The 26,939-nt window shown below is 31.0% G+C and overlaps 2 protein-coding genes across 2 annotated transcripts; one reads left to right on the top strand and one right to left on the bottom strand.

Annotated features, from left to right (window-relative positions):
* Positions 1-616: 616 nt before the first annotated feature.
* LOC126742149 (golgin subfamily A member 7) lies at positions 617-1,739 on the bottom strand. The gene is made up of 3 exons (XM_050448720.1): positions 1,412-1,739; positions 1,198-1,350; positions 617-1,144 (listed from the first exon to the last, which is right to left on the bottom strand). Exons 1-3 carry the CDS (start codon positions 1,559-1,561, stop codon positions 1,004-1,006), a joined length of 444 nt encoding a protein of 147 aa, XP_050304677.1. The 5' UTR covers positions 1,562-1,739; the 3' UTR covers positions 617-1,003.
* Positions 1,740-2,791: 1,052 nt separating this feature from the next.
* LOC126742213 (uncharacterized) lies at positions 2,792-25,524 on the top strand. Its single transcript, XM_050448814.1, has 7 exons — positions 2,792-2,956; positions 3,084-3,181; positions 3,241-3,381; positions 8,270-8,447; positions 19,132-19,267; positions 19,325-19,554; positions 25,281-25,524. Exons 1-7 carry the CDS (start codon positions 2,866-2,868, stop codon positions 25,394-25,396), a joined length of 990 nt encoding a protein of 329 aa, XP_050304771.1. The 5' UTR covers positions 2,792-2,865; the 3' UTR covers positions 25,397-25,524.
* Positions 25,525-26,939: the final 1,415 nt, after the last annotated feature.

Raw genomic sequence — 26,939 nt, 5'->3', positions numbered from 1 at the left:
GAGAGACAGCTATGTTAATATCAGTCGTGTTCAGTATTGTAGTCCAGTCAATTCCAGACAAGTAATGTTAAATATTTATTAGTTGAACCTCTCAGTTTAACTACTGTGATGTTGTTGATACTACAACTTCGTCATAGCAAAGTTTAAAAAAGAAATTCAAGTGGCAATAGTTTGATCCTATCACTCCTACATGTGTGGCACATAAAGACCTAAGATTTTTTTTTGTATATCACATTCTTACACCAAGAAGTACCTTACACAATCTTAGCATTACACCCAGATTTTCTGCTTTTTCTCATATAGAGCAGTTGGTTCTCTTAATACCAAATATTTAATGATTATTAACTAGGTTTTGTTGTCTTTCCAGTTACATGGAAGAACCCTGTGAATATTTTCCTTTTATGTAATAGTTTGTAGTTTATCATAGTGTTTCACAATGAATGATATTATTCATTATTATGTGAACAGCCTTGACCCTAGAGCATGGAACTGTGCTGACTCCACAAAACAGTTTTATTTAATTACAATTCTACCATATGCTCCTAAGGACTTGAGATAGGAGAAAGAGAGATTAAACAGGTCATACACTTAATGAAATAAAAATCAAGTTACTAAATAAATTGAAACTTATATATTAATTTGTGACAATAATTATTAACATAGCAAAAGTAACTAACTACAAAATTAAACCTAAATACATAAAGAAATTAGGAAGACATAAATGCAATATATAGAACTTATTTTTAAAATTAAACTATTAACATGATTAATTTTTGTCAATGGAGCCCTCATAAAAAATATATTTATCGGCAAGTAGTTATAACATGAGTTAAAACATGTTTGATTTTCCCACTTATTACTTAAAATATATATATATTATATATATATATATAAATAATTACAGTGATTTTGCAATAATGTATAAAAAGTACTTTTGAAGACCTCTTGGCTTATCTTGTCCAACTCACATGAAAAATTCCTGAGTAGAGTGAGAGAGTGTAAGTCATGCGTTAGGAGGTCGATCCAAACAACTGATTTCCAAGACCCTGAGTCCTCGTAGACTTGGATCAGTTAGTTTTAACCCTCTGGGCTCGTAAACTCTCTCGTTTTGTTCCGCTATGAATTTTGACACTTTTTTTAAGCACTACAATCAAAGGTAAAATGACGTGAGGGTCTTTCTAAAGTCTCTCCCCTTACCTTTTCGTAGTGAGTTTCCTTGCAAATGTATATTAAATAGGCAGTAAGGCAAGCGAAACAGCCCTCACAGTAAGTGGTGCAAGTGGCCTTCTCCGCTTCAGCAAAATACCCATTTAATCGGTTAATTGTTGATTCAAAAGCTTGTTTTTCAAGCTACAATATTAATTGTATAAAGTGTTGGGAAGCAATTGGGTGATGAATAATGTAGACTTACCCTGCCTTCTAATTCTGGCGGAAAACTGTTTCTGAACTTAACTACGGTTCCCTCCGTGTAATCTCTGGGTATAAACACTTTTAAGCACTGGGGCTGGGCCATTTGTTCGGTTTCTGGGGCTCTGCCCCCATTATTGTAGTGATTGCTCATTTTCCAATTTGGTAGCGTGTAAAAAAGACCCTTGATACCCCACTAAATTAAGTAAACACTACATATATTTATTTAACCCTTATTTTGTATATTTTAATGATAAATTGATTATTGAAATTCCATTTGATGATTTATTTATTTTTGTTAATTTTCTATGGCTGTCACTGTCACTGTCACTGTCAAAAGCAGTTCTGTTCTTTGACGTTTATAGCTGTAGAGTGAACTGGGACGACACGACAAAGATAAAATGTGATGACGTAGAAGAAGAAGTATTTGAGAAATTTATTGAAATGTTTTATTTATATTGCAAGAGTTATTAAAATTTAATTAATTAAATTAGGTAAATATTATTTGTGGTTGCTACTGGACTGTTCTTTAAACATTAACCAGTAGCAACAGTATAAATTATTTAAAGAGTCGATTTATTTTTATTTATTCGGTTTTAAAAAGTGATAATAGATTGTTTAAAATTGATAATATCAAGCAAAATTATCAAAAAAATTTTTGCGGCTGCTACTGGAATATTTTGAATTTTATATTTTTGTCCAGTAGCAACAGCATATACACTTTTAAATAATTTTAATATTGAACTTTAACCTAATTATTTATAATAACTAAGATTAAAGAACTAATATTTATATAATACTAATGATAAAATATTTGCTTATTAAATTAAAAAACAAAATTTACTGTTGCTACTTGATTTGATAGGCCAGTAGCAACCCCAAACATTTTTTTAACTTATTTATTTTATTTTGTATAAAACATAATTTGTCATATGCTAAACAGCTTGAAATAATAATAATATATTGTATAAGTGTAAAATCACTACTTCCAATTTGTTGCTACTGGCTAATTCTTTCTTTTTACTTTGCTTTACATCAACTATACTTATCTCCCTCTTAAGCAAGGACAGTTAATTATGTTTGCTACACGTGATCTTCCTGTTATGTTTTCTATCCTTGTCTAGGAGCCCCTTTATCATATATATATATAAATTACCATGTACACATTATATACATTATATTCCATTAGAGCCCCTTTATCATATATGTATAAATTACCATTACATTGTATAAATTATTATGGTATTTATACATATATGCCCATTATGCTGTCCTTGTCTATATTTTTTATAGTGTACAATTTATTGTACAAATTTCCAGTACAAATTCTGAAGGTGTACTAGAAACGTCATACGTCGCAGTAAATGTCAAAAAAAAATAGCAAAAACAGCTGATTTTTATTTGTCAACCGTAGAATAGTGGTGAGAAATCAAAAATCGGGAATTAAAAATTAGAAAAATGTCAATTTCGGTGAGTTCATGGGAGGATGATAATAAAATGTCCCCGTTACTCGCTTTAGCGAGAAAATTTAATTGTTTTTACTTGTCAGGTGGGTAACAGACATAATTTCATACAAATAGTTAGTGATTACATTCTGGTCCTTTGAAGGGCGGTCCACATGATATTGATTTGTTCTCTGGGATAGACAAATATCAATGTAGTTAATTAATTTTTAGGATTTCGATCGTCAGAATGCAAACCCTTTATCGTCGAGGGATTTCAAGTGGGACTAATCAGTCCTAAAGTGATGAAACATCTTATTAACTATCCCCAAGTAAGTTAAACCTTAACATTACAAGGCCTTTAAAGACAAAAAAAAATATGTTCTTTTAGGTGTTTCACATAACCAATGGATGTGTCGAACTAAATCCTGCTTTTCGAGACTACAATGAAAGAAGTGAGAAAATCGATGAGGTTTTAAAAGAACTGAGAGAGAAGAATGCCTTTATTGCTCTCAAGGGCTGGAGAGATGAGGTAAACATATAATTTTTGTATTTGTACAATATTCTTGACCCCATTTGTACGCCTTATATCAAAAGTTTATCATCACTTATGTATTATCTATAAAAAGACAAGCAAATGGTCTCTGTGCAATAATCATATGTTACTGAGTTTTTATTGAGTGATAAAGCTGTAAAACAATAACCCTTTTAACTATCAGGGCCATTAAAAATAAAAAAATATGCAATAAGTTAATTACACATGAAATACCTAGTATAAAAACTAACAGTAACATTGTCTAGTATTCATTTATTTATTTTAATTGTTATATATTTCAAGTAGATGAACAAAGGGGAGGAGAAAGTAAACTCAAAGTCTATTATTTTAAAAATTTTTCAACAATGTTTACTATTTCAACTAGTTCCAAAATTTATAAACATCAGATGCGAAGCACACACAAGGGCTTCTACTGCAGCGGTAAAGAAAGCTCAGATTATTTGGATTAAAGAAGAAATAAAAAATCATTACAGAAACCTAAATACCGTTAATTCTAAGCTTAAATTTCTTTATTTAACTTTAACTTTTGTGTTATCTTTTTTAGAATTTTGTATTTTATTTTAAAAAGTCTATAAATGATAACAAAATCCAAAATTCAAAAAACAAGATAAAATCAGCATGGTCAATCATAAAATCTGAGTCAGGTAAAAATAAAACTAACAACAATATTGTTTTAAGGGAAGATGGTCAGTCCATTGAAAACCCAGCTTTAATCACCGAATTATTTGCTAAACATTTTACTCTTGACCATCAACAAAGCTGTAACTCCAATATACATGACTTGCATAATGATTATCCAACCATATTTCTCAATCCTGTTAATTCTCAGGATATCTTTAAGATATTGATGAACATTCCAAATAAATTTTCCTCTGGCTTGGATGGAATTCTGGTATTTGTCTTAAAGTTTGTTGGGATTCACTTAGCCGGACCCATTTCCAATGTGATCAATGAGAGTCTTTCTACCCAAATTTTTCCTTCTGCTCTTAAGCGGGCAAAAGTAGTGCCTGTTTTTAAGAAGGGAGAAAAAATGAATATTGCCAACTATAGGCCAGTATCTGTATTACCATCCATATCGAAGGTATTTGAAAGGGTTATCTATCAAATAGTTATGAATTATTTAACTCACCATCAAATAATAAATAAACACCAATACGGATTCGTTCCCAAAAGATCAACGGAAATGGCCATTTATAGTGCAATACAATATATTATGGAGAATCTTGAGAGAAAGGCCAGTGTAGCTGGACTGTATTTTGATTTGTCTAAGGCGTTTGACACGGTTGACCATTCTTTACTGCTGGACATCCTGGAACGGTATGGCATCAGGGGTGCAGCATCTAAATTACTCAGTTCATATCTAGAGCAAAGAGAACAAATAGTTTGTGTCACACATTCCGGCTCACCAACGTTTTCCCGCCCCCAAAATTATAGGAAGAGCCGGAAGAGGTGTGCCTCAGGGCTCAATCTTGGGACCTGTGCTCTTCCTATTATATGTCAATGGCTTGCCTGAGCTGTTCCCTTCTGATATGATTTGTCAATTCGCCGACGACACATCAGTTATAGTTGCCAGGAAGACAGTGGCAGATCTTTCACGGGGCTGCTCATCCGCAGTGAAGCGCATGAGGACCTGGTGTCTGGACAGTAAGTTGTCTTTGAACTCTGGTAAAACGGGGTTGATTAATTTTACGAAGGCTAATATTGTCTCAGAATCTCTACTTGTGTGGTCTGGTGGCAGTCAATCCCTGTAGCCAATAGTATTAAATTCTTAGGAATACACATTGACCCCAATTTAAATTGGGAGAAACATATTAAAAACCTTTATTCCAGATTAGCTAGCTTGTGCGGATTGATTAGAAGATTAAGGGATGTAGTGTCTGAGGTATCTCTTCGCCTATTTTATTTCGGACAGGTACAGTCGATCTTACAATATGGTATCTGTTTCTGGGGATCTGCAAGAGGAGCTCTAGATATATAGATATATAGATATATAGCTTATAGAATGCTACCTGCTGATATTAGAAGCATTGAATCTACAGTCCAATTTAAAAAAGCTGTTTACCACTGGTTGCAGATTAAATGTTTTTATAATTTTACTTTTGGATAATAATTTTAACTTGTGTTAGATATTTAGAATATTTATTTTAAATTTTGTTATTTTGTTTATATAAGTATATTGCCTCTATGAATTCTAGATAAGAAAAATTAATGTACCCTATGGGCGCTAGATCCTCCTTTGTATGACGTTGCTTTGTTGTCCTGTATACGATTTTGTTGGCAAATAAAGGATATTATTATTATTTTAGATTTAAAATTTAGGGACGAAGTGGAGTCATTTGGATCTGAAACTTTTGAGAGATTAGGTAAGAAAATTTCCAACCTTAAATCGTCCAAGTTGATACAATTAAAACAACATAATTTACCTGAATTTAGACAGAACTTGGATGGTAATTCATATTTTGATTTTCACAAAAGATTTTTGAATTTATCTGACGTTTCATTTTCAGCCCATGAAGAAAATATTATAAGTCATAACTTAAAATTTAATTTTTCGCATTAAGTTGATTTAAAAATTAGAGAAACAACGCTAGCCGTCGAGGCTGAAAATATCCTACAAACTACAGATATTACCAACAAAAATATCCTTAGAGCAAATATTATTTCTCTCTTAAATTCTAAATTGGACAAAAAGAAAACTTTTAATTATAATGGTAAGCACTTAAGATCCTTAAAAACTAAAATTGAACAACATGACTTGATTGTCACTAAGGCCGATAAAGGATCTTGCTTAGTCATAATGAAACGCACAGATTATGTGAATAGGGTTGTGGATTTTCTCGATACCGATGAGTTTCAACCTTTGACTAGGGATCCCACAACTTCATTTTTTACAAAAATGAAAGGTGTTCTCGATAGATCTTTATTAGCCTTGGAGTTTTTTAATATTAGAAAGGAGGCTCTTTATCCTATGAACCCTAGAACTTCTCTCCTTTCCCGGCTACCTAAAGTTCATAAAGAAGGACAGCCAATTAGACCAGTGGTATCTTTTAAGGATTCTCCTTGCTATAAACTTTCTTCATGGTTGAATGGGGTTTTGAGAGAGGTAACAGGCTTTCGAAGTTGTTTTTCCACTAAGAATTCCATTGAATTTGCTAATTTTTTAAAAGGCATATGTATACCAGACAATGCAATGTTATTTTCCTTAGATGTGAAAAATCTTTTTCCCAGTATACCACCCACTGACTGCACTGAACTAATGGAATCTTTACTAGCAAATTCTAATCTACCCAGGCTGATTTCTTCAGACTTAATTTGCCTACTAAAAACTGTTTTAGATCAAAACTTTTTTAAATTCAATGGCAAAATGTATACACAGAAGGCTGGCTTAGCCATGGGATCATGCCTTTCCCCTTTCTTAAGGGAAGTTTTTATGAACAACTTGGAGTGCAAAATTATTAACAGTTCTTTCGCCGATCATATAAATGCGTATAAACGATATATGGACGACATTTGTATTGTTTGGGGAGGCAATGACGATGAATTGTCCACCTTCTTAAATTTTACAAACAGTCTACATAGTAGAATTTCATTTACTTTAGAAAAGGAGCACAACAAAAGTTTACCTTTCTTAGACCTCTTGTTAACCAGGAATAATAATAAAATCGAATTCGATATATACAGGAAACCATCCACAACTGACAACAATTCACTTCTAACTCACCACATACCCACAAGTTTGCTTCATTTAACCCTTTGTTATATAGGATGTTCACCCTTCCTCTATCCAAGGAATCTTTTTATAAAGAATTTAACATAATAAAGCAGATTGCAGTTAATAATGGTTTTCCACTTTCTACCATAAATAAACTTTTTTTCGTATACATGGATAAATATAAATTCTGGGGTGTATTCTTTGAATTGTGGTGAGTGTTCCGCTGTGTATGTTGGTCAGTCTGGTAGGAGAATTTACACTAGGGTAAAAGAACATATAAGTCTTTTCAACAATTGTAAGGACACCGATATTAAAGAAACAAAGTCAGCCTTTGCAAATCACCTTTTATCGACTGGTCATAACTTTTCGGTGTCGGATGATGTAACTATATTACATGAGTGTGGAAAAGGTAAAAAACTAGATCTCCTCGAAAAGCTGGAGATTACAAGAGCTAAGAGAAGCCCAATAATAAATTGTGTCAATGATATCTTCAATTTCAAACCTAATCTCATTTTCAATAATCTCCAATAAAAATTTTTTTTTTGTATTTTTTTTCCTTTCAAAATTGTTTCATGTTTGTTTTCATTCTTTATAAAATAATATGTAAAAAATTTACTGGATGTGATATTTGGCGTTTTAAAATTCATATTTTAATCAATAACGATACACGATGATATAAACTTATTTTATTTTATTTTTATTTATGTTAGTGTGAGTCAGTGTGCAGTTTTTTGTATTTAGATAGGTATGTCTTTTCTGTTAATTAGCGTTCTGTTCCGTATTATTTAATTTTGTTAATTTTACTTAGGTCTGATGATGCCCTAATGCGGCGAAACGCGTAACCTTTAAATAGACGCTTGATTTATGAGACTTGGACTTTGAGTTTGCTTTCTCCTCCCCTTTGTTCATATACTTAAGTCTCTTTGAGAATAATGGATGATTATTTTGAATTTCAAGTAGATATTAATAATTAACAGTGATCTTAACTAATAACTTTAATACTAATAAATTATGCTTGCTTAAGCTTAACCTAAAGAGTGGAGCTAAGATACTGTCCGAAAATGGTTGGAATGACCTGTGCTTACTAATTTTTAATAACCTTAATGATTGCATGCAATTTACTTAAACTATGCTTTTCTTTCTTATATACAGTGTTTTGAGGTAAGCACAGCCTTTGGAGCCCCGAGCTTACTAAAAATAGATCGATCAGCCACATGCCTATTTGGAGTAAGAAATTATGGGGTGTCAATAAACGGATTCATAAATCATCCGCAAAAAGGCAAATGTATTTGGTTCCAAAAGAGGTCCGCAGCCAAAGAAACTTGGCCAGGTAAGCTCCTATAAAAAACCTTTTTGTCTTATGGTTGTTTTAATTATATAAACATTGAATAAGGGAAGAAATTAAAAGAATCTTTTTTGAATTTCCTTCTTTTGATTTCAACATTATATAATATAGGCATAAGAAGAGTAACTTTAGAACTATTTAAATATTACCTAAATGATGGTATTAAACAATATAATTAAATTCAGTAAAGTTGTAGAGACAGGTATCCTTTTCTTGATTTACATTAAGGGTATTGGTGACCTTTCAATAAATGGAAAAGTTATATCCTAGCCAGATCATACTTTCAATATCAATCATAATTTCCACAGACAGTTAAGCCAAATGGGTATAGTGGGGTAGAAACTGCTCTTCAAATTATTTAAAAAATTATTAAACAAAAACTTATTAAGCCTTAATATTAATACAACAAAATTTAGGACTTTCTCATTAATCTCTGCCGATCAACCATTGGCAACAAGTCCATCATATCTTTCTTCTTTGCTGCTGTAATAGTCCTTCTTGTTGGATAGAGTGGTTCTTGTATTATGTTCAAACTGCTAATGGGCCTAGCAACATTTTTCTTTTTTTGAAAGATCGACAATATAAAATTCACTTTCAGGACTTAGAGTTTCCTTAAATTGGAATTGAAGGGGTCAATCTCTCTGAAATCGAAGCCATCTTATTTTAAACCTAATCAAAATACATGGTATTAAATGTGAAAATGTACACCAAAATTGCCTGTGTTGTACAAGTGGTTTCTGTAATGGACAGAGCACATTACTGAAACTGCTAAAAAGATTCAAAAAATGTGTAATAAATTTTATTAATGTGGCAGTAATGATTATTAACAGGTTATTCATGCTTACTCGAATCTGTGTTACTTTATTGACCACATTACCGACACTGAAAAAAACCCTCCCTTTTATTTAAAAAATTGACCTACTAACTTACTAAGAAATGCACTTTTATATCAGGCTTGTTCATGTTTTAATATTTTACAGAGCAATAATGAAATTGACCTGTTTAATGGCACTAATTACTAACGCACAAAATTACTCCAATGATCATAGCCTTATAACAATCAAATATTTTATTCTATATAAACCCTTTATTTATTTTTCTTTTGCTTGTATTATACTCTGCAGTTGTGAATTTGAGATTTTGATTGTTTTGGAATCATTTCAATTAAGTATATAATTATTTGTTTTGTAAAATTACTTTTGATCTATCTAGCATATGCTGCCTTATTATTAGGAATTTCCTGTTAACCAACGATTGGTAAATAAATAATATAACTGGGACTTAATGAAGATTTTCGAGCCTTTTTATGAAGAAATTATGAAAATATGTGCAAAAATTATTGGAATTTTTATTCCAGGAGTGCCTGTAAAAAAAAAAGTTGTCTCTTGTTGGCATGCCAATATCTCGAGTTCTAGTACTCAAAATTTTGTGATTCTTGATATGTAGATTACTATGAAGACGACTTTAACCTTTTCTGAAAAAATTGATTAGAATGTATTAACCAAAAGTCAAGAAATTGGAATTTTTATTCCAGGAGTGCCTGTAAGATGAAAAAAAAATGTCTCTTGTTGGCACACCAATATCTCGAGTTCTAGTACTCAAAATTTTGTGATTCTTGATATGTAGATTACTATGAAGACGACTTTAACCTTTTCTGAAAAAATTGATTAGAATGTATTAACCAAAAGTCAAGAAATTGGAATTTTTATTCCAGGAGTGCCTGTAAGATGAAAAAAAAATGTCTCTTGTTGGCACACCAATATCTCGAGTTCTAGTACTCAAAATTTTGTGATTCTTGATATGTAGATTACTATGAAGACTACTTTAACCTTTTCTGGAAAAATAGATTAGAATGTATTAACCAAAAGTCAAGAAATTGGAATTTTTATTCCAGGAGTGCCTGTAAGATGAAAAAAAATTGTCTCTTGTTGGCATGCCAATATCTCGAGTTCTAGTACTCAAAATTTTGTGATTCTTGATGTGTAGATTACTATGGAGACCTCTTTAACCTTTTCTGAAAAAATAGATTAGGATGTATTAACCAAAAGTCAAGAAATTGGAATTTTTATTCCAGGAGGGCCTGTAAGATGAAAAAAAATTGTCTCTTGTTGCCACGCCAATATCTCGAGTTCTAGTACTCAAAATTTTGTGATTCTTGATATGTAGATTACTATGAAGACGACTTTAACCTTTTCTGAAAAAATTGATTAGAATGTATTAACCAAAAGTCAAGAAATTGGAATTTTTATTCCAGGAGTGCCTGTAAGATGAAAAAAAAATGTCTCTTGTTGGCACACCAATATCTCGAGTTCTAGTACTCAAAATTTTGTGATTCTTGATATGTAGATTACTATGAAGACTACTTTAACCTTTTCTGAAAAAATTGATTAAAATGTATTAACCAAAAGTCAAGAAATTGGAATTTTTATTCCAGGAGTGCCTGTAAGATGAAAAAAAAATGTCTCTTGTTGGCACACCAATATCTCGAGTTCTAGTACTCAAAATTTTGTGATTCTTGATATGTAGATTACTATGAAGACTACTTTAACCTTTTCTGGAAAAATAGATTAGAATGTATTAACCAAAAGTCAAGAAATTGGAATTTTTATTCCAGGAGTGCCTGTAAGATGAAAAAAAATTGTCTCTTGTTGGCATGCCAATATCTCGAGTTCTAGTACTCAAAATTTTGTGATTCTTGATGTGTAGATTACTATGGAGACCTCTTTAACCTTTTCTGAAAAAATAGATTAGGATGTATTAACCAAAAGTCAAGAAATTGGAATTTTTATTCCAGGAGGGCCTGTAAGATGAAAAAAAATTGTCTCTTGTTGCCACGCCAATATCTCGAGTTCTAGTACTCAAAATTTTGTGATTCTTGATATGTAGATTACTATGAAGACTACTTTAACCTTTTCTGAAAAAATTGATTAGAATGTATTAACCAAAAGTCAAGAAATTGGAATTTTTATTCCAGGAGTGCCTGTAAGATGAAAAAAAATTGTCTCTTGTTGCCACGCCAATATCTCGAGTTCTAGTACTCAAAATTTTGTGATTCTTGATATGTAGATTACTATGAAGACTACTTTAACCTTTTCTGAAAAAATTGATTAAAATGTATTAACCAAAAGTCAAGAAATTGGAATTTTTATTCCAGGAGTGCCTGTAAGATGAAAAAAAAAATGTCTCTTGTTGGCACACCAATATCTCGAGTTCTAGTACCCAAAATTTTGTGATTCTTGATGTGTAGATTACTATGAAGACTACTTTAACCTTTTCTGAAAAAATAGATTAGAATCTATTAACAAAAAGTCAAGAAATTGGAATTTTTATTCCAGGAGTGCCTGTAAGATGAAAAAAAAATGTCTCTTGTTGACACACCAAAATCTCGAGTTCTAGTACTCAAAATTTTGTGATTCTTGATGTGTAGATTACTATGAAGACTACTTTAACCTTTTCTGGAAAAATAGATTAGAATGTATTAACCAAAAGTCAAGAAATTGGAATTTTTATTCCAGGAGTGCCTGTAAGATGAAAAAAAATTGTCTCTTGTTGGCATGCCAATATCTCGAGTTCTAGTACTCAAAATTTTGTGATTCTTGATATGTAGATTACTATGAAGACTACTTTAACCTTTTCTGGAATAATAGATTAGAATGTATTAACAAAAAGTCAAGAAATTGGAATTTTTATTCCAGGAGTGCCTGTAAGATGAAAAAAAATTGTCTCTTGTTGGCATGCCAATATCTCGAGTTCTAGTACTCAAAATTTTGTGATTCTTGATATGTAGATTACTATGAAGACTACTTTAACCTTTTCTGGAAAAATAGATTAGAATGTATTAACCAAAAGTCAAGAAATTGGAATTTTTATTCCAGGAGTGCCTGCAAGATGAAAAAAATTGTCTCTTGTTGGCACACCAAAATCTCGAGTTCTAGTACTCAAAATTTTGTGATTCTTGGTATGTAGATTACTATGAAGACTACTTTAACCTTTTCTGGAAAAATAGATTAGAATGTATTAACCAAAAGTCAAGAAATTGGAATTTTTATTCCAGGAGTGCCTGTAAGATGAAAAAAAATGTCTCTTGTTGGCACACCAATATCTTGGGTTCCAGTAGTCAACATTTTGAAATTCTTGATTTGCAGATTATTCTAGGGAATACTTGGACTTTTTCTGAAGAAATGATTAGAATATATTTGCCAAAAATCGAGAAATTAGAATTTTTATTGCAGGGGTGCCTGTAAGAAAAAAAAATCTCTTGTTGGCATGCCAGTATCTCGAGTTCTAGCAGGCAAAATTTTGTAATTCTTGATTTGGAGATTACTATGAAGACTATTTTAACCTTTTCTGAAGAAATTTGATTAGAATCTATAAACAAAAAGTCAACAAATTGGAATTTTTATTCCAGGAGTGCCTGTAAGAAGAAAAGAAGTTGTCTCTCTTGTTGGCACACCAATATCTCGAGTTCTAGTAGTCAAAATTTTGCAATTATTAATTTGCGGATTGTTCTAAGGAATACTTGAAGTTTTTCTGAAGAAATGATTGGAATCTATTTGCCAAAAGCCGAGAAATTGGAATTTTTATTTCAGTAGTGCTTGTAGGAATAAAAATAATTTATCTACTTCAGACTATAGAGTCCATTCACAGCTACGAGGACCAAACATGAACGCACACACCTTTATCGTTGATTTTTAATTTCTACAGGTGAGACAGGCTTAAATATGGTTGTGAATGGACTACAGTTTAAAATAGATAAATTATTTTTATTCTTACAAGCATTCCTGCAATAAAAATTCTGATAATTTGACTTTTTTTGCAAATATTTTCATACTTTCTTCATAAAACACTAGAAAATCTTCATTATAATTATAATAATTGCATAGTATATACAGGACGTTCTGTTGATCATATTACAAACTTCTAGGGTATATAGAAAACGTCAAAAAAATTCACATGAACAAATTATTTTAACCAGGAACATTGAAACCAGAGGGATCAGGGCAAATTTAACCCCATTTCCCTAAGACTTCAATTTCTGCCCATTTGGGTATCAGATTATGATGCTCCTATGCCTTTTGCATAAAAAAGGTGCTCTCACTAAATATCACCGTTTTTTGTTTTTGACTAAAAGTAGATTAAAATACAGCACCAGAATTAATAATGCTAAAGTTACTCAATACCCTCCTTGATTCGCACGCCCCTAATTAAAATACTTTTTGTTTAATAGGTGAAAAAGGATAAACGTACTAACAATAATTTATGTCTCAAAATTGGTTGCGGTAGCTAAAGTAGTTCTGAAGCTATAAAACGAAAACTATAGGTTATCTTCAAAGAGATCTAGCTCTTTGAGGAACCATTTTCCTATGAACTTTTCTTTTTTTTTTTCTTTTGAAGTTTTCTATGTACCCTAGAAGTTTATAACATGATCAACGGAACACCCTGCATATCATTATAAAGTGTGCTTACTTTTACAATGTACGAACTACAGTGAAAGTCGTTTATAGCGACGGTGAAGGGACCACGAAAATTACGTCGCTATATACGACCTGTTTTTTTTTCTAGCAAATTAATAAAAGATAGACTTTACGATACCAGAAGAAATAAAATTCCCTATCCAATTTATTTAAAACAATTTATTAACCACTAATTTACAAATTCACAACATTTAACAGATACATATGTATGTATGTAGTACCTACACCTTCTCCAGTTTTAAGACTTGAAATAATCTGTGATTTTACTCTATTTCTTTGTTCGAGTATCATAATAGATGAATTCAATTTTTTTTCTAAATTATTATCATGGTTTACCAATATTTTGTCCGATGAATAGTTATACAAAACAAACTTTTTAATAGTATTAGTGGCTTGAAGAGCTTCTGCTGCAGATGGAGGTTGAAATTCCTCCCCTTCTGAACCCTCATCTTCGCTTTCCTCTTTGTCCTGAGAGAAGGATAAGATTGTCGTCTACAATTTGTTCTTCACTTAGATTGTCGCACACTTCCAAACTATTTTCTGCATGTAAGAACTCGGTCCGTTAATCATCTGACAATGCAGCAGACTTTTTTATTACAGCCAGCGGAACATCATCTTCCTCTTCAAAATTAACATTAATTAATTAAGAATGTCATCTTCTTCATCAAAGCTATCATTTCTAACATCCTCACTTTCTACGAAGCCTCCATGTCTAAAACAGTTGGATATTGTTTTTGATGAAACTCTATCCCATGCTTTAGCGATCTAAAAGGTTAATACAACACTCTTTGCCTTATTCAGCATTTTCTATGATTTTCATTAAGTGAAACTTTTTAAAATGCACTTTTAATGATCGAGTAATTCCTTGGTCGATTGGCTGCAGAACAGAGGTAGTGTTTGCTGGCAAAAACGCGAGTTTTATGTTTTTAGTGGGACAGTTGTCTCCTAAAAGTAAAATTTTTTTCTTGGTCTTCACCAACTTTGCATCCCATTCACGAAGAACACTGACAAATAAATCAGAAGTCATCCAGGCCTTTTTGTTGGACTTGTACACGACAGGTAATGTCTTGATATGTTTGAAACATCGTGGATTTCTCGACTTGCCGATCACAATAAGTTTAGGTTTGTCCGATCCTGTCATATTGGTAGCAACTAAGACTGTAATTTGTTCCTTAGATAATTTTCCGCCGGTACAAGTTTCACCCTTGAATTTTAATAATAATAATAATAATAATAATGTTTCTTTATTTAGCATCATGCTACAAAAAATTACAAAGAAAGAAAATTTTAGAATATAACTAAAAATAAAAAGGAAAATTTAAATGGCATATAGTAAACTAACAAATAGGTATTATAGGTATAAGTATAAATTATACCAACAAATGACAACAGATAATTTAAAAAATATATATATAAAACTTAAAACTATCATAAATTTGAAACAATAAAATTTAAGACCTTAACTAAGATAAAAAAAAAAAATAAAAATATGTAAATATAAAAAATTTAAAACCTAATCTAGAGCCTAAAAAATTTAAAATTTAAAAATATAAAACCTTAAACTATATTAAAAGAGTAAAGATAAAATAATAAAACACAAAGCAATACAACCAAAATAAAACATTTATACCTTATACCTATACAATATAATATAATTTAATTTCTTGGGATGGAATATATATATCTTTTTAATGTTTTTCTAAATGTGACTAGGCTTTCACTGTTCTTTAAATGTATTGGCAATTCGTTAAAATATTTGAGGCCTTTATGGAGAATGGTATTTGTCATTCTGTCTGAAGTATGTCTCCCCATTAGTACAAAATCCCCTCGCTGTCTGGTAGCATAGTTGTGCAAATCACTAAATATTGTGATTTTTTCGCAAATATATTCTGGTAGCAATTTATTTTTTAATTTAAAAACAAACATACATGTATTAAACAATTTTTTTTGTTTTACTGCCAAAATATTTAGGACATTTAGCATATTATCCACCGGTGTATATCTATTACATTTTAGTATGACCCTCATGGCTCTGTTTTGTATGATTTGAAGTCTATTGATCCTGTAATCCGGAACACCAAACAGGAGTGCAGAACAAAAATCTAAATGCGGCACAATAATACTATTATAGATTAATAATTTTGTTTGTATAGATAGGTTTTTGCCAATTCTCGATAAAAAATTAATTTTTTTTGACATTTGCGTGTTATGCTGTCTATATGCGAATAAAAATTCAAATGTGGATCCAAAATAACACCCAGATATTTAATTTCTCTTTGGTAGAAAATTGTTTCATTATTAATTTTGATATTTATTGTATTTAAATTAACTTCATTTAATCTAATTTTATTTCCAAATAAACAAAATTTTGTTTTAGCCGCATTAATGCTCAAGTTATTATCACACAACCATCTATATATATTATTTAAATCAAAATTTAGATCGTCTTGCATTTTATTTACATCTTTGCCCACAACATACAGCATAGTGTCATCCGCAAATAATACTGAATTACTTCTACTCATTACCTTAACAATATCATTTATATACATAAGGAACAAAATTGGGCCCAACACAGTGCCTTGAGGAACACCATGAACAATTTCTTTTGCAAGAGACAAATTATTTTTAAACTTGACCACTTGCTTTCTGTTATGTAAATACGACTTAAACCAATTTAGAACCGTACCTCTTATACCCAATTTTTCCATTTTAAGAAGTAAAATATTTCGATTTACTGTCTCAAAGGCTCTTCTAAAATCCAAGAAAATTGCTAAAACAAAATTTCCCTCATCTATTTCTCTATTAAAATTATCACAGATGTTAACTATCACAGATTCGCAAGAATGTTGAGGTCGAAACCCTGACTGATTTTTTGTTAAAATTTTATTATTATCGCAGTAAGTTTGTAGTTGGGTTTTTACAGTTAGCTCTAGAAGTTTTTCGTAAACTGGTACAGTATTTATAGGCCTAAATTCACTTGCCTGCTTTGTGTTTGAAACCTTAGGAACCGGTAAGATAGTAGAGACCTTCCAATTTTCTGGGAATTCACCATTTTGAAGCGATGTATTAATTATGTCTAACACACGGTTGCCTACAATATTAAATACATCTACAAGAACCTTTTTTGAGATACCACTTTCCCCTCCTTTAATATTTTTCATATTTTTTAATAGACACCTAGTTTCACTCATAGTGGTATTTTCAAATTTATCCCATATAGTATACGTTGATATATTATCAACTGTATTTTCTAAAACTGAAAATTTGGGTAAAATATCTACAATTTGATCTACGCTATTAATAAAGTATTTATTAAATTTATCTGCTATGTCCAACTCCTCAGTAAATGTCTGGCCCTCAAATACAACCTCATTTGGTAATACGGAATTTTTACCCGGTAGAAGGCTTTTAAGATTTTTCCAAAGCTCTACAGAATTATTTTTATTTTCATCGATAGCTTCGCGAAAATATTTATCTTTTTCTATTTTTATTTTATTCACTATTTGATTTCTTATCCTTTTATAACTATCCCATAAATATGTAGTGCCCTCCTGAATTGCCCTTACATATAACTTGTCCCTATTTTCCATTAGCTGTAAGATATCACAAGTTATCCATTTTTTATTTTTATATTTTTGGCTAACACATATTTTTAACTTGGGACACATTACATTTAAAATATTTTCTGTATCTAAAACAAAAGAATTTGCCAAGATATTTACCTCTGCTATATTATTGTTCCATGACCTGTCAGACAAGCAGTTTTGTAAAGTTTCTGTATGATAATGTTTCATGGACCGATGGTAGAATGTATTTTTTTCTTTTTCGTCGTTTGTGTTTGGAAGGCATACAGACACAATAGAGTGATCACTAATTTTTGGTGTGTGATGAACCTGAACCAATAAATTTTTATCACTTGATATAATAAAGTCAATCAAGGTGCTACTGTTGTTTGTTATTCTTGTAGGAGTGTTGACTAGTTGAGTGAATCCAGACCTATATATACTATTTAATATTTTTTCACCATAAAAGGAGTATTTTGTTAAATCAAAATTAAAGTCACCAGCTATAATATTTATGCCCTCAATGCTACTTACTTGGTCCAAATAGTTTGAAAAATATTCGATAAACCTCGCATCTCTATTGTTAGGGGGGTTAATGTCTTATCTGAGGCCAGTTTATAAAAAAGTCTTGTCTCGTCGGCATTATATATTTCGTGATCCTTATATTCTTTTCGTATTTCAGGCCAGACAGTTGTTAACCAGTTTTCACGTACTCCTTGAGGCACACTGGCAGCTTCGCCACTTATTTTCCCAAACACTATCATGACGAAAACGCTTAGCTTAATCCAACTTTCAGAACATTTAAAGTCCACTTTACCCACAATTCTTCCAAAATCATTTGCTTTTGCCCGTAATATTGGATCGCTTATGGGAGTTCCACGACTTGAGTAAGGCTTGATCGGTATCTGGGTGTTGAGTAACTTGAGTTTTTTCTTGCCTAATAAATTTTCGTTGAACACTTCTTTAATTTTATCCTTGTTCTTCAAAATTGTGGATACACTTAAGTGAGATAAATCAAATTCAGTAGCTACAGTAGCATTACTTACTCATCAGATTCAAGTCTTGCGATAATAAGACCTTTTTCTTCAATTGAAAGAACTTTTCTTTTCTTTGACACCGAAGCCATTGTGCAATGTTTGTAATCACAAAAACACTATCAAAGCAGATACGAAGGTAAAACAACAATAAAAAGCAACATCAACCCTTTGTAGGAACTGTTAATCCACGCTGGACTGGAATAAACTACGCACAATACGTTTACGTCTATTGTCGTCGTTAAAAGCGACTTCGTCACTATAACCGACGACGCTATAGCCGTACTTTTTTACTATTGAAAATATAGAAATCCAAGATACGGGCGTTTGGTCGTTATAAGCGACTTTCACTGTAATATTTTATGTTTTATATTTAATTTTCCTCTTTTACTAACTTTGAAACGTAATATATTTGATTCGATTTATATGCACTAAACTACTTAATTCCTAGTCAATTTCGGACAATCTGCCTTAGTGTATCTTACTCAAATAAGAGATCATTTGAGGCTCGTAAAACATTTAAGAGTGTCAACTCAGACTAGCAGTGCTCCATTTTAATTGTTTCCTCCCGTTGACTGTGACTTTATCTTTTAAGGTAAATGGGATTCTATGGTGAGCGGAGGCCTGTCAGTCGGCCAAGGCATCAGTCAAACGGCCATAAAAGAAGCGATGGAAGAAGCATCGGTGCCAACCGACTTATTAAAGAAATTAACCAGTGCCGGATGCGTTTCGTACGTATCAAATTATTAAAACGAACAGAGAAAAATTTTAATAAAAAATTTTTCCAGGTTTTATTTTGAGTCTGAACGAGGCCTGTCGCCCAATACAGAGTTCGTATTCGACCTGGAGACTCCGATCGATTTCGAGCCGGTTTGTGCGGACGGTGAAGTCGAATGTTTCGAGCTGTTGCCGGTGACGAAATGCGTGCAGAAGATTTTGGCGCACGATTTTAAAACGACCAGCGCACCGGTCGTTTTGGACTTTTTGATTAGGCACGGGGTGGTTACACCTGAAAACGGTCAGTAGTATTTTCAGTTTATTGATGTCAGGATAGAAAGTATTCACATAAGTCAGATCGGATAAAATATAAAATACATAGTTAAACTCGATACTTGATATAATAATACACATATTAAAATGTAAAACATTACATATAAAATACTTAAAGCATTAGAACAAAAATTTTACTTAATAGTTAAGATCTATCTAGGAATTCCATCATTTTACACAAAAAATACGAAATTACAAAACATAGGAATGAAGAACAGAAAGGGGTAAGGGTTGTGCTGATGAAAAACAGTGTTTTTGCAGAAAATCTATATGCATTAATAATTTAATGTAATAATACTCACATATAATAACTAATAATTTTATATACATATAAGTATTTAGAATAAAAACAGCGTTATTGGATTGGATAATATGGACGAAAAATTTCATCAAATAGTTTAATAAATATACCTTCACCATATACAGGTAATAAATACACCAAAACCAAAAACTTCCCTTAAGAAGCGTTGAATAAATATATATTTAACGATAATAATATATGACGTGTTGTTTGAGATGTTGGGAGAAGAATTTGGGCAATAGCTGTGAGACAATCGTTTGAAGCATCTAATCTTTTCATCAATTCTTTACAGAAAATACGGAAAAACATTGGTTAAGTTTGTTATAATTTTTTTTTTGATAAAGATTCCTGGGGATTCGGATAGTATTAGATCTTAGGCTAATGTACAAGGCGTTCTTTTTTGTTTAACAATTTTAAATCGTAGGCTTACAAGTTTTTCTCTCCTATAAAATTAAAATTGTATTTCTTTTCAATTTTCTTTTCAATTTTTATATTTATTTCGGTTTCTGTAAATGTGACGTAATAGAACCATATTATTTGCTCTCAAGATATTTAAAATTATTTTTTTTATTTTATTCCAGGCATTTTGATGTTATTTTAAATGTTTTTTTTCACGTTTTCCAAGTTATTGGAAAAAAATCTGTGCGGTCCAGATTAGGCACTTTTTTCTTTTCACGTTTTCCGGTAATTTAGTTTTTTTTCACCATTTGAATAATAATAATAATAATAATCTTTATTTAGCATAAAAAAAGCTACACAAAATACAATACATCTTACAAAATTCAATAAAAATATAATACTTCTATCAATTCAGTACATTACAGGGTCCTGCAACAGTGCGTCGGTCTTCCATAAAGCCTAAAAAAATTAGGTTAAAAATTTCTAACCTCTTAAAAAAATGTTGGGACCTGATAGCGCATATCTGGAAAATATTTTGAACTATACAGGTCGCTTCAAAAAAGTAGCATTTTTTTTAAATGGAATGCCATTTTTTTATTTTATTTTTAAGACCGCCTTAGGCTACCTAGTATACGCGCTAAATATGGCTGCTTTTTCATGCGCAGTTTGACTGCAATAATTTTTTTTATAAAAAAAATCTAAAAATCATTACATCATTTAATTTCATCTTGATACTAGAAATGTTAATTCAATGTCAATATTGGACTTAATTCGGATTCTAGAAGAATGGAGAATTACTTTGACTTAAATTGTTTCCTTCTGTCATAATAATAATAATAATAATAATAATGTTTATTTTCAAATGCAATATAACAAAAGAAATACAAGTAAATTTAATAAACATCGGCAATAAATACATAATGCCCCCAGCCCTCAGGAGCTAGTACGCTGTGCGAGGACTTGCTGGTATTTTTTTTCGCCTTAATATAAACCTAAATTGCAACAACAACAAAACTAAACTAAGTTACAAAACAAACAATCTAAACTATGAATCTATTGCAATTGCAACGCATAAAAATTAATTAAAACTCATAAAACTAATCAAAACAAAAAAAATCAAACAATTCAACAAAACATTTTTATAACAGAATTACCAAACTAAAAATCACTGTATTTTGTAGTCCTTTGAAAAACTGTTATTACCGTACTGCACCAAAGCAAGACACAGATCAAGATTAAAATTAAAGGGCCATATAAGTGGACATGTTAATTTCTAACATTTACCAAACCATCAATTATCTGTCTATTTTGAAGGATAATAAATTTTTTGATCCTACTTTTAATCAATCCCAATGAGTTGCTACCTAGAATAACACCTCTCATTTCCACTGGTAAAAAATTATCATCCATATACCGGGTGTTCGTAGTTAGCAATCATATTTTACGAATTTCAAAGCTCCATTTCTCGCTTTTTTTAAATGTATATTTGTTATCCATTTAATGAAGATTTAATACATGAACATTTTTTATTATGTAAACATATATTAGCTATCTTTAGTCGTTTTTAAAATATTCACGATGATAATTAAACAAGCATATTAATAATATTTATCATTTTATTATTATTACATTAAGTGTTCAATATGTCCTCCGTTTTGTTCAAAACATAAATTAATACGTTCCTGAAAACTTCTTTCTACTTCATGTAGCATTTGTAGAGTTACTTGAGCAAACGCATCTCGTATTCTCTGCTCCATATCTACTGCCGTTGTAGGTAGATTTCTACTATAAACAATTTCTTTTACAAAACCCCATAAAAAAAAATGTAATTTTGTTAGGTCAGGTGATCTGGCTGGTCAATTAATAGGTCCATTCCTTCCAATCCATTTTTCTTCAAAGGTTACATTTAAATATTCAGTGACATTTCGAGAAAAAATGTGGAGGAGCTCCGTCCTGTTGAAACCACATTCGGTTTCTAGTAATTAATGGAATATTTGCAAGTAATCTAGACAGTTCATTTTGTAAAAATTGAAGAATTGAAATTGACCATTAAAAAAATAGGGACCGATAATGGTGCTTCCAATAATTCCACCCAACACATTTAATGACCACCTATGCTGGTAGTCGATCTGCCGCGTAAAATGAGGGTTTTCGGATGAATAATAATGAAAGTAATGTTTATTTACTGATCCGTTTTTATTAAATGTTGCCTCATCTGTAAATAGGACATTATTAAAAAACGTGGGGTCGTTTTGTAATTTATTTCTGCTCCAAGTACAAAATTCAAATCGGTTTTGTATATCCCTATCAAAAAGTGCTTGATGTTCATGGATGTGGTATGGATGAAAATGATTTCTTTTTAAAATTCGTTGCATTGATCTTTCACTTATTCCAACTGCTGCTCCGATATTTGACTGACTTAGGTGAGGATCTTCGGTTACCGTTAATAACACATTTAACTCTTGCTCCTGATTAGTAACAGGTCTCATTCTATCTTGCTTGGGGTAACAAATACTCCCTGTCTCCACAAATCTTGCTAGAAACCTTCTAAAAGATTTTTGACGTCTAAAAAACGATTTTTTTTTTTAATTTTTACATAGAATGTTGAGTTTGAACAAATTTTTCAGGATTTTCTACTTACGTATGATTCACAATTACACCCGGCCTAACTACACTCTATTTGCGACTAGGCATAGGCTTTGCAACTTAGAAGGATTTACATGGGACTGTGTGGTTGGCGCACATGTGGAGTTGGGATTGCAAAAAGGGATTGGAACCTTGGGTTGGCGCTAAATAGTGGGTTGGGTAGTCGTTTGAGCCCTACTTAGTGAATGGGATAATAATTAGAAAATGGGAAATATAGGCACAAACACGCGTGTTTGTGCCTATAATTCCTATGCCTTATTCCTATTCCTAATGCCTATAATGAATTTAAAGATATTTATTGTTTTGACTATAAGTTAATGTACATTAAACCTCATCGTTATTATTTACCTATAAATAATTAAATATCTTAAATTATGTTTTTTTTTTTCAAAATGTATATTTATTATATATAAAATTACATAAAATAACAAATAATTTAAATAAATAATACCTATTTTGTAAAATCTAACTATATTATGCCTTTATTATCTGAAATTGAGCCCACAGCCAACCCATCCAACTAAAAAGTGTTTCCGGCAAAACCAAAAAATACTACTGGGGACATAGTGAAGTCACTCCCATTTTTGTCAAGAAGGTTGTTGTTTTATTTTTCTCGTGTGTAAATTACAAAATATGTAATTAAAAGGGGTCCAAAGCGATAAAAAATTATATAAATTTACAATAATAACCCCCAAAAAGTTCCAAAATTGCCCCAATATATATATATTTTTTAACTATAGCAAAATCAAGAGCTAAAAAACTTTGTGCAAGTTGGCAATAATTACGTATTTAACGTATGTAGAAAAACCTTCATAATTTCCAAAATTTTGTATTTTTTCCATCATCCTCACTTTTTTATCAATATTTTGACCACACTCAACATTCTAAGTAAAAATTTTCAAAAAAAAATCGGTTTTTAGACGTCCCTTTAACTTTACCGGACCCAGATTTTTCTTCAGGACATCTTCTATCAGGATAGCGCGCCCCATACATTCGAGAGGCTAAGAGGCAATTCTTTTCAGATACCTCAACACAAATATCATGTCAACAAGTTCGTCTTTGCTAAAATGCAATTTTCGTTCAAATTAGATTTCTGAAACAAAACTCTGAATTTCTTTTAAAAACAAATTTACGATAATTCAAATAACTGAATGATTAAGCTGATAATACACATACAAACATGATATTCTCACCAAAATGTCAAAAATTTATTTAGAGAAACAGGTGAAATATTTTTCTTGGCAACAAAACTATTTTGTTAAGAATGCAGATTTCCTGGTTCTTATTTAAACATTCTATTATCTACGGATAATTATCGTGAATATTTTAAAAACGACTAAAGATAGCTAATATGTTTACATAATAAAAAATGTTTATGTATTAAATCTTCATTAAATGGATAAAAAATATACATTTAAAAAAAGCGAGAAATGGAGCTTTGAATTTCGTAAAATATGATTGCTAACTACGAACACCCTGTATATGACAGAAGGAAACAATTTAAGTCAAAGTAATTCTCCATTCTTCTAAAATCCCAATTAAGTCCAATATTGACATTGAATTAACATTTCTAGTATCAAGATGAAATTAAATGATGTAATGATTTTTAGATTTTTTTATAAAAAAAATTATTGCAGTCAAACTGCGCATGACAAAGCAGCCATATTTAGCGCGTATACTAGGTAGCCTAAGGCGGTCTTAAAAATAAAATAAAAAAATGGCATTCCATTTAAAAAAAATGCTACTTTTTTGAAGCGACCTGTATAGTTCAAAATATTTTCCAGATATGCGCTATCAGGTCCCAACATTTTTTTAAGAGGTTAGAAATTTTTAACCTAATTTTTTTAGGCGTTATGGAAGACCGACGCACTGTTGCAGGACCCTGTATAACCTACTTTCGTCAGTAGGAGTACCATATATCGATTTAATACATACGTGGATCTTTGCAAATCGAAGAAAATGGAAATTTTGTTCCAGGCATTTGACGTACATTTTTATTTGGTCTAGGTATTGAGAAGATTCGTTCACGTTTTCCAGGTTTTTTGAACTAAACTTCTATGCCAGGCACTTGATGTAATTTTTATGTTTTCCAAAAATTGCAAATAATTTTTAGACATTTGAAGGAATTTTTAATTATTTAATCATATCATTCATCATTGTTTTATATTAATTCTTTATGGGTATTTTAACATTATCTATTTTATGCCTTCAAACCACTACCAAAAATTCCTAATGTCTTTAACAAAAATAACTTTTTAGACTTTCACAATATTTCATTATAATCACCTAACTTTCCTTAATTATTATTTAATTGCAGCAATTTACAAAAAAAATTCTTTAAATTTCAGAACCAGATTTTGTAAAAATCCTCGAATTGCTCCATGTGCCCCTACAATCGATATACGGCGATCGCTATCGGATAAGCAAAGAAAACGGAGTGGGCGAGAGCATGATCAGCGTTTAAGCTGAAAAAAAACAGGCTTAATCCAGCACTTTATGCTTGCCATTGAAGCCCATACACATTCGGTTTTTTTTATAATAGGTATTTATTATTTTTATTTATTTGTAAATAAATTATGGTTTTTCTTTCAAGCATTTGAATGGCGCCTACAAAATTATTAAATTTCCTTAATTGTTTTAACGTCTTCCTTTTTATTTTCACTTGTGTAGTATGTATTTCCGTCACTCTATTCATTTTCGATTCGACGAAGGCTTTAAACGTTAACGCTAGTCTAAATCAAAATTTTAAAGGCTTTAATCATTAGGGTAAATTAAATTTAGTTTCTAATTCAACCGCTTAATTTGATAATTAGTATACAGGGCGGTCCAAACGTCAGGAACATCATTATTTAATTGTACATTGTTTACCAATATTTTATATGAGGAGTTCTTTCGAACAAAGTGAAAATCCTGTTGTGAATTCTCTGTAAATGCAATGGTTATACGATTACAAAATTGCCCAGAAACCTGACTGAACATTTAAATTCAGAACTCTCTTCAATGTTTTGAAAAAAAATATGCCATATTAAGAAATTCCTTAAATTCCTGGAAAATGTGATGATATTGATGGTGAATTAGAAGGAATGTTGAACAACCGGGAATAACTGAACAAATGAGTTAAAGATTTGAAGGAAAAATGGAATTCTTGCACGTTGATTTTGCTTTTTTGGCAATTTTAAGTTTCCCTGAAAACTCATGGAAGTCTGGTTTGCAAATAAACTGATAAAAAATTGTCCCTGAAATTTGAACCGCAATTTATATTTATATACATAAGTCTAGTAGATTTATTAAGCGAGCTTTGTGGTTTATTCACGCGTAAGTAAGAAACCAACCGTGTTTGTATAATATAAAATTGTTTTCCGATTACTATTGCCAACCGTATAATAATATTAATCCGGCATTACTTAGTAATGTATAATCGTTACAATTTAGGTACGTTTCCAAAAATAGGCTAGTCAAAGAGAATATTTATGTACCGGCTCTAGTAACTTCTAGTTCGTAGTTTTTTGTACTTGATTGTGATATTATTTATTTATAATATTTTATGGATGTAACCAGCGAAGCCCGATAATTAATAAACGTTCCATCAAGTTTATACTGGTCTTTTATTATCATTATAGGTTCATTATTTACTGTGTTGTTAGTAAGGCGTTTGACTATGTAGATCATGCCCAAGTAACAATATGTGGTCGCCTAAGTTGCGATTACTCCTATTTTTACTTGTTGCATCGTTGTTTTCAGTGTAAAATTTAGTTGGTTTTGTAGAACTCTGCCGTTTTTACAACGTATTTTTTTACTATATAGATAATAATAATAATAATAAATCATTTTATTGTTCCATAACATTTACATAGTTTATAATATTTACATACATATAATACTGGAACAAAAGGCTTTTTATTCAGCATCCCTCCCAAGGAAGGGGCTGTTAAAGCCCATGCATTGCTATACACTTTTCATTATAGCACTCAAATAACCTTCACAATAATTCCTCAATTCTTGCCAGT

The sequence above is a fragment of the Anthonomus grandis genome, chromosome 11, assembly GCF_022605725.1.
Source record: "Anthonomus grandis grandis chromosome 11, icAntGran1.3, whole genome shotgun sequence".
Classification (NCBI taxonomy): domain Eukaryota; kingdom Metazoa; phylum Arthropoda; class Insecta; order Coleoptera; family Curculionidae; genus Anthonomus; species Anthonomus grandis.
This window is presented reverse-complemented; position numbering and strand designations above follow the sequence as displayed.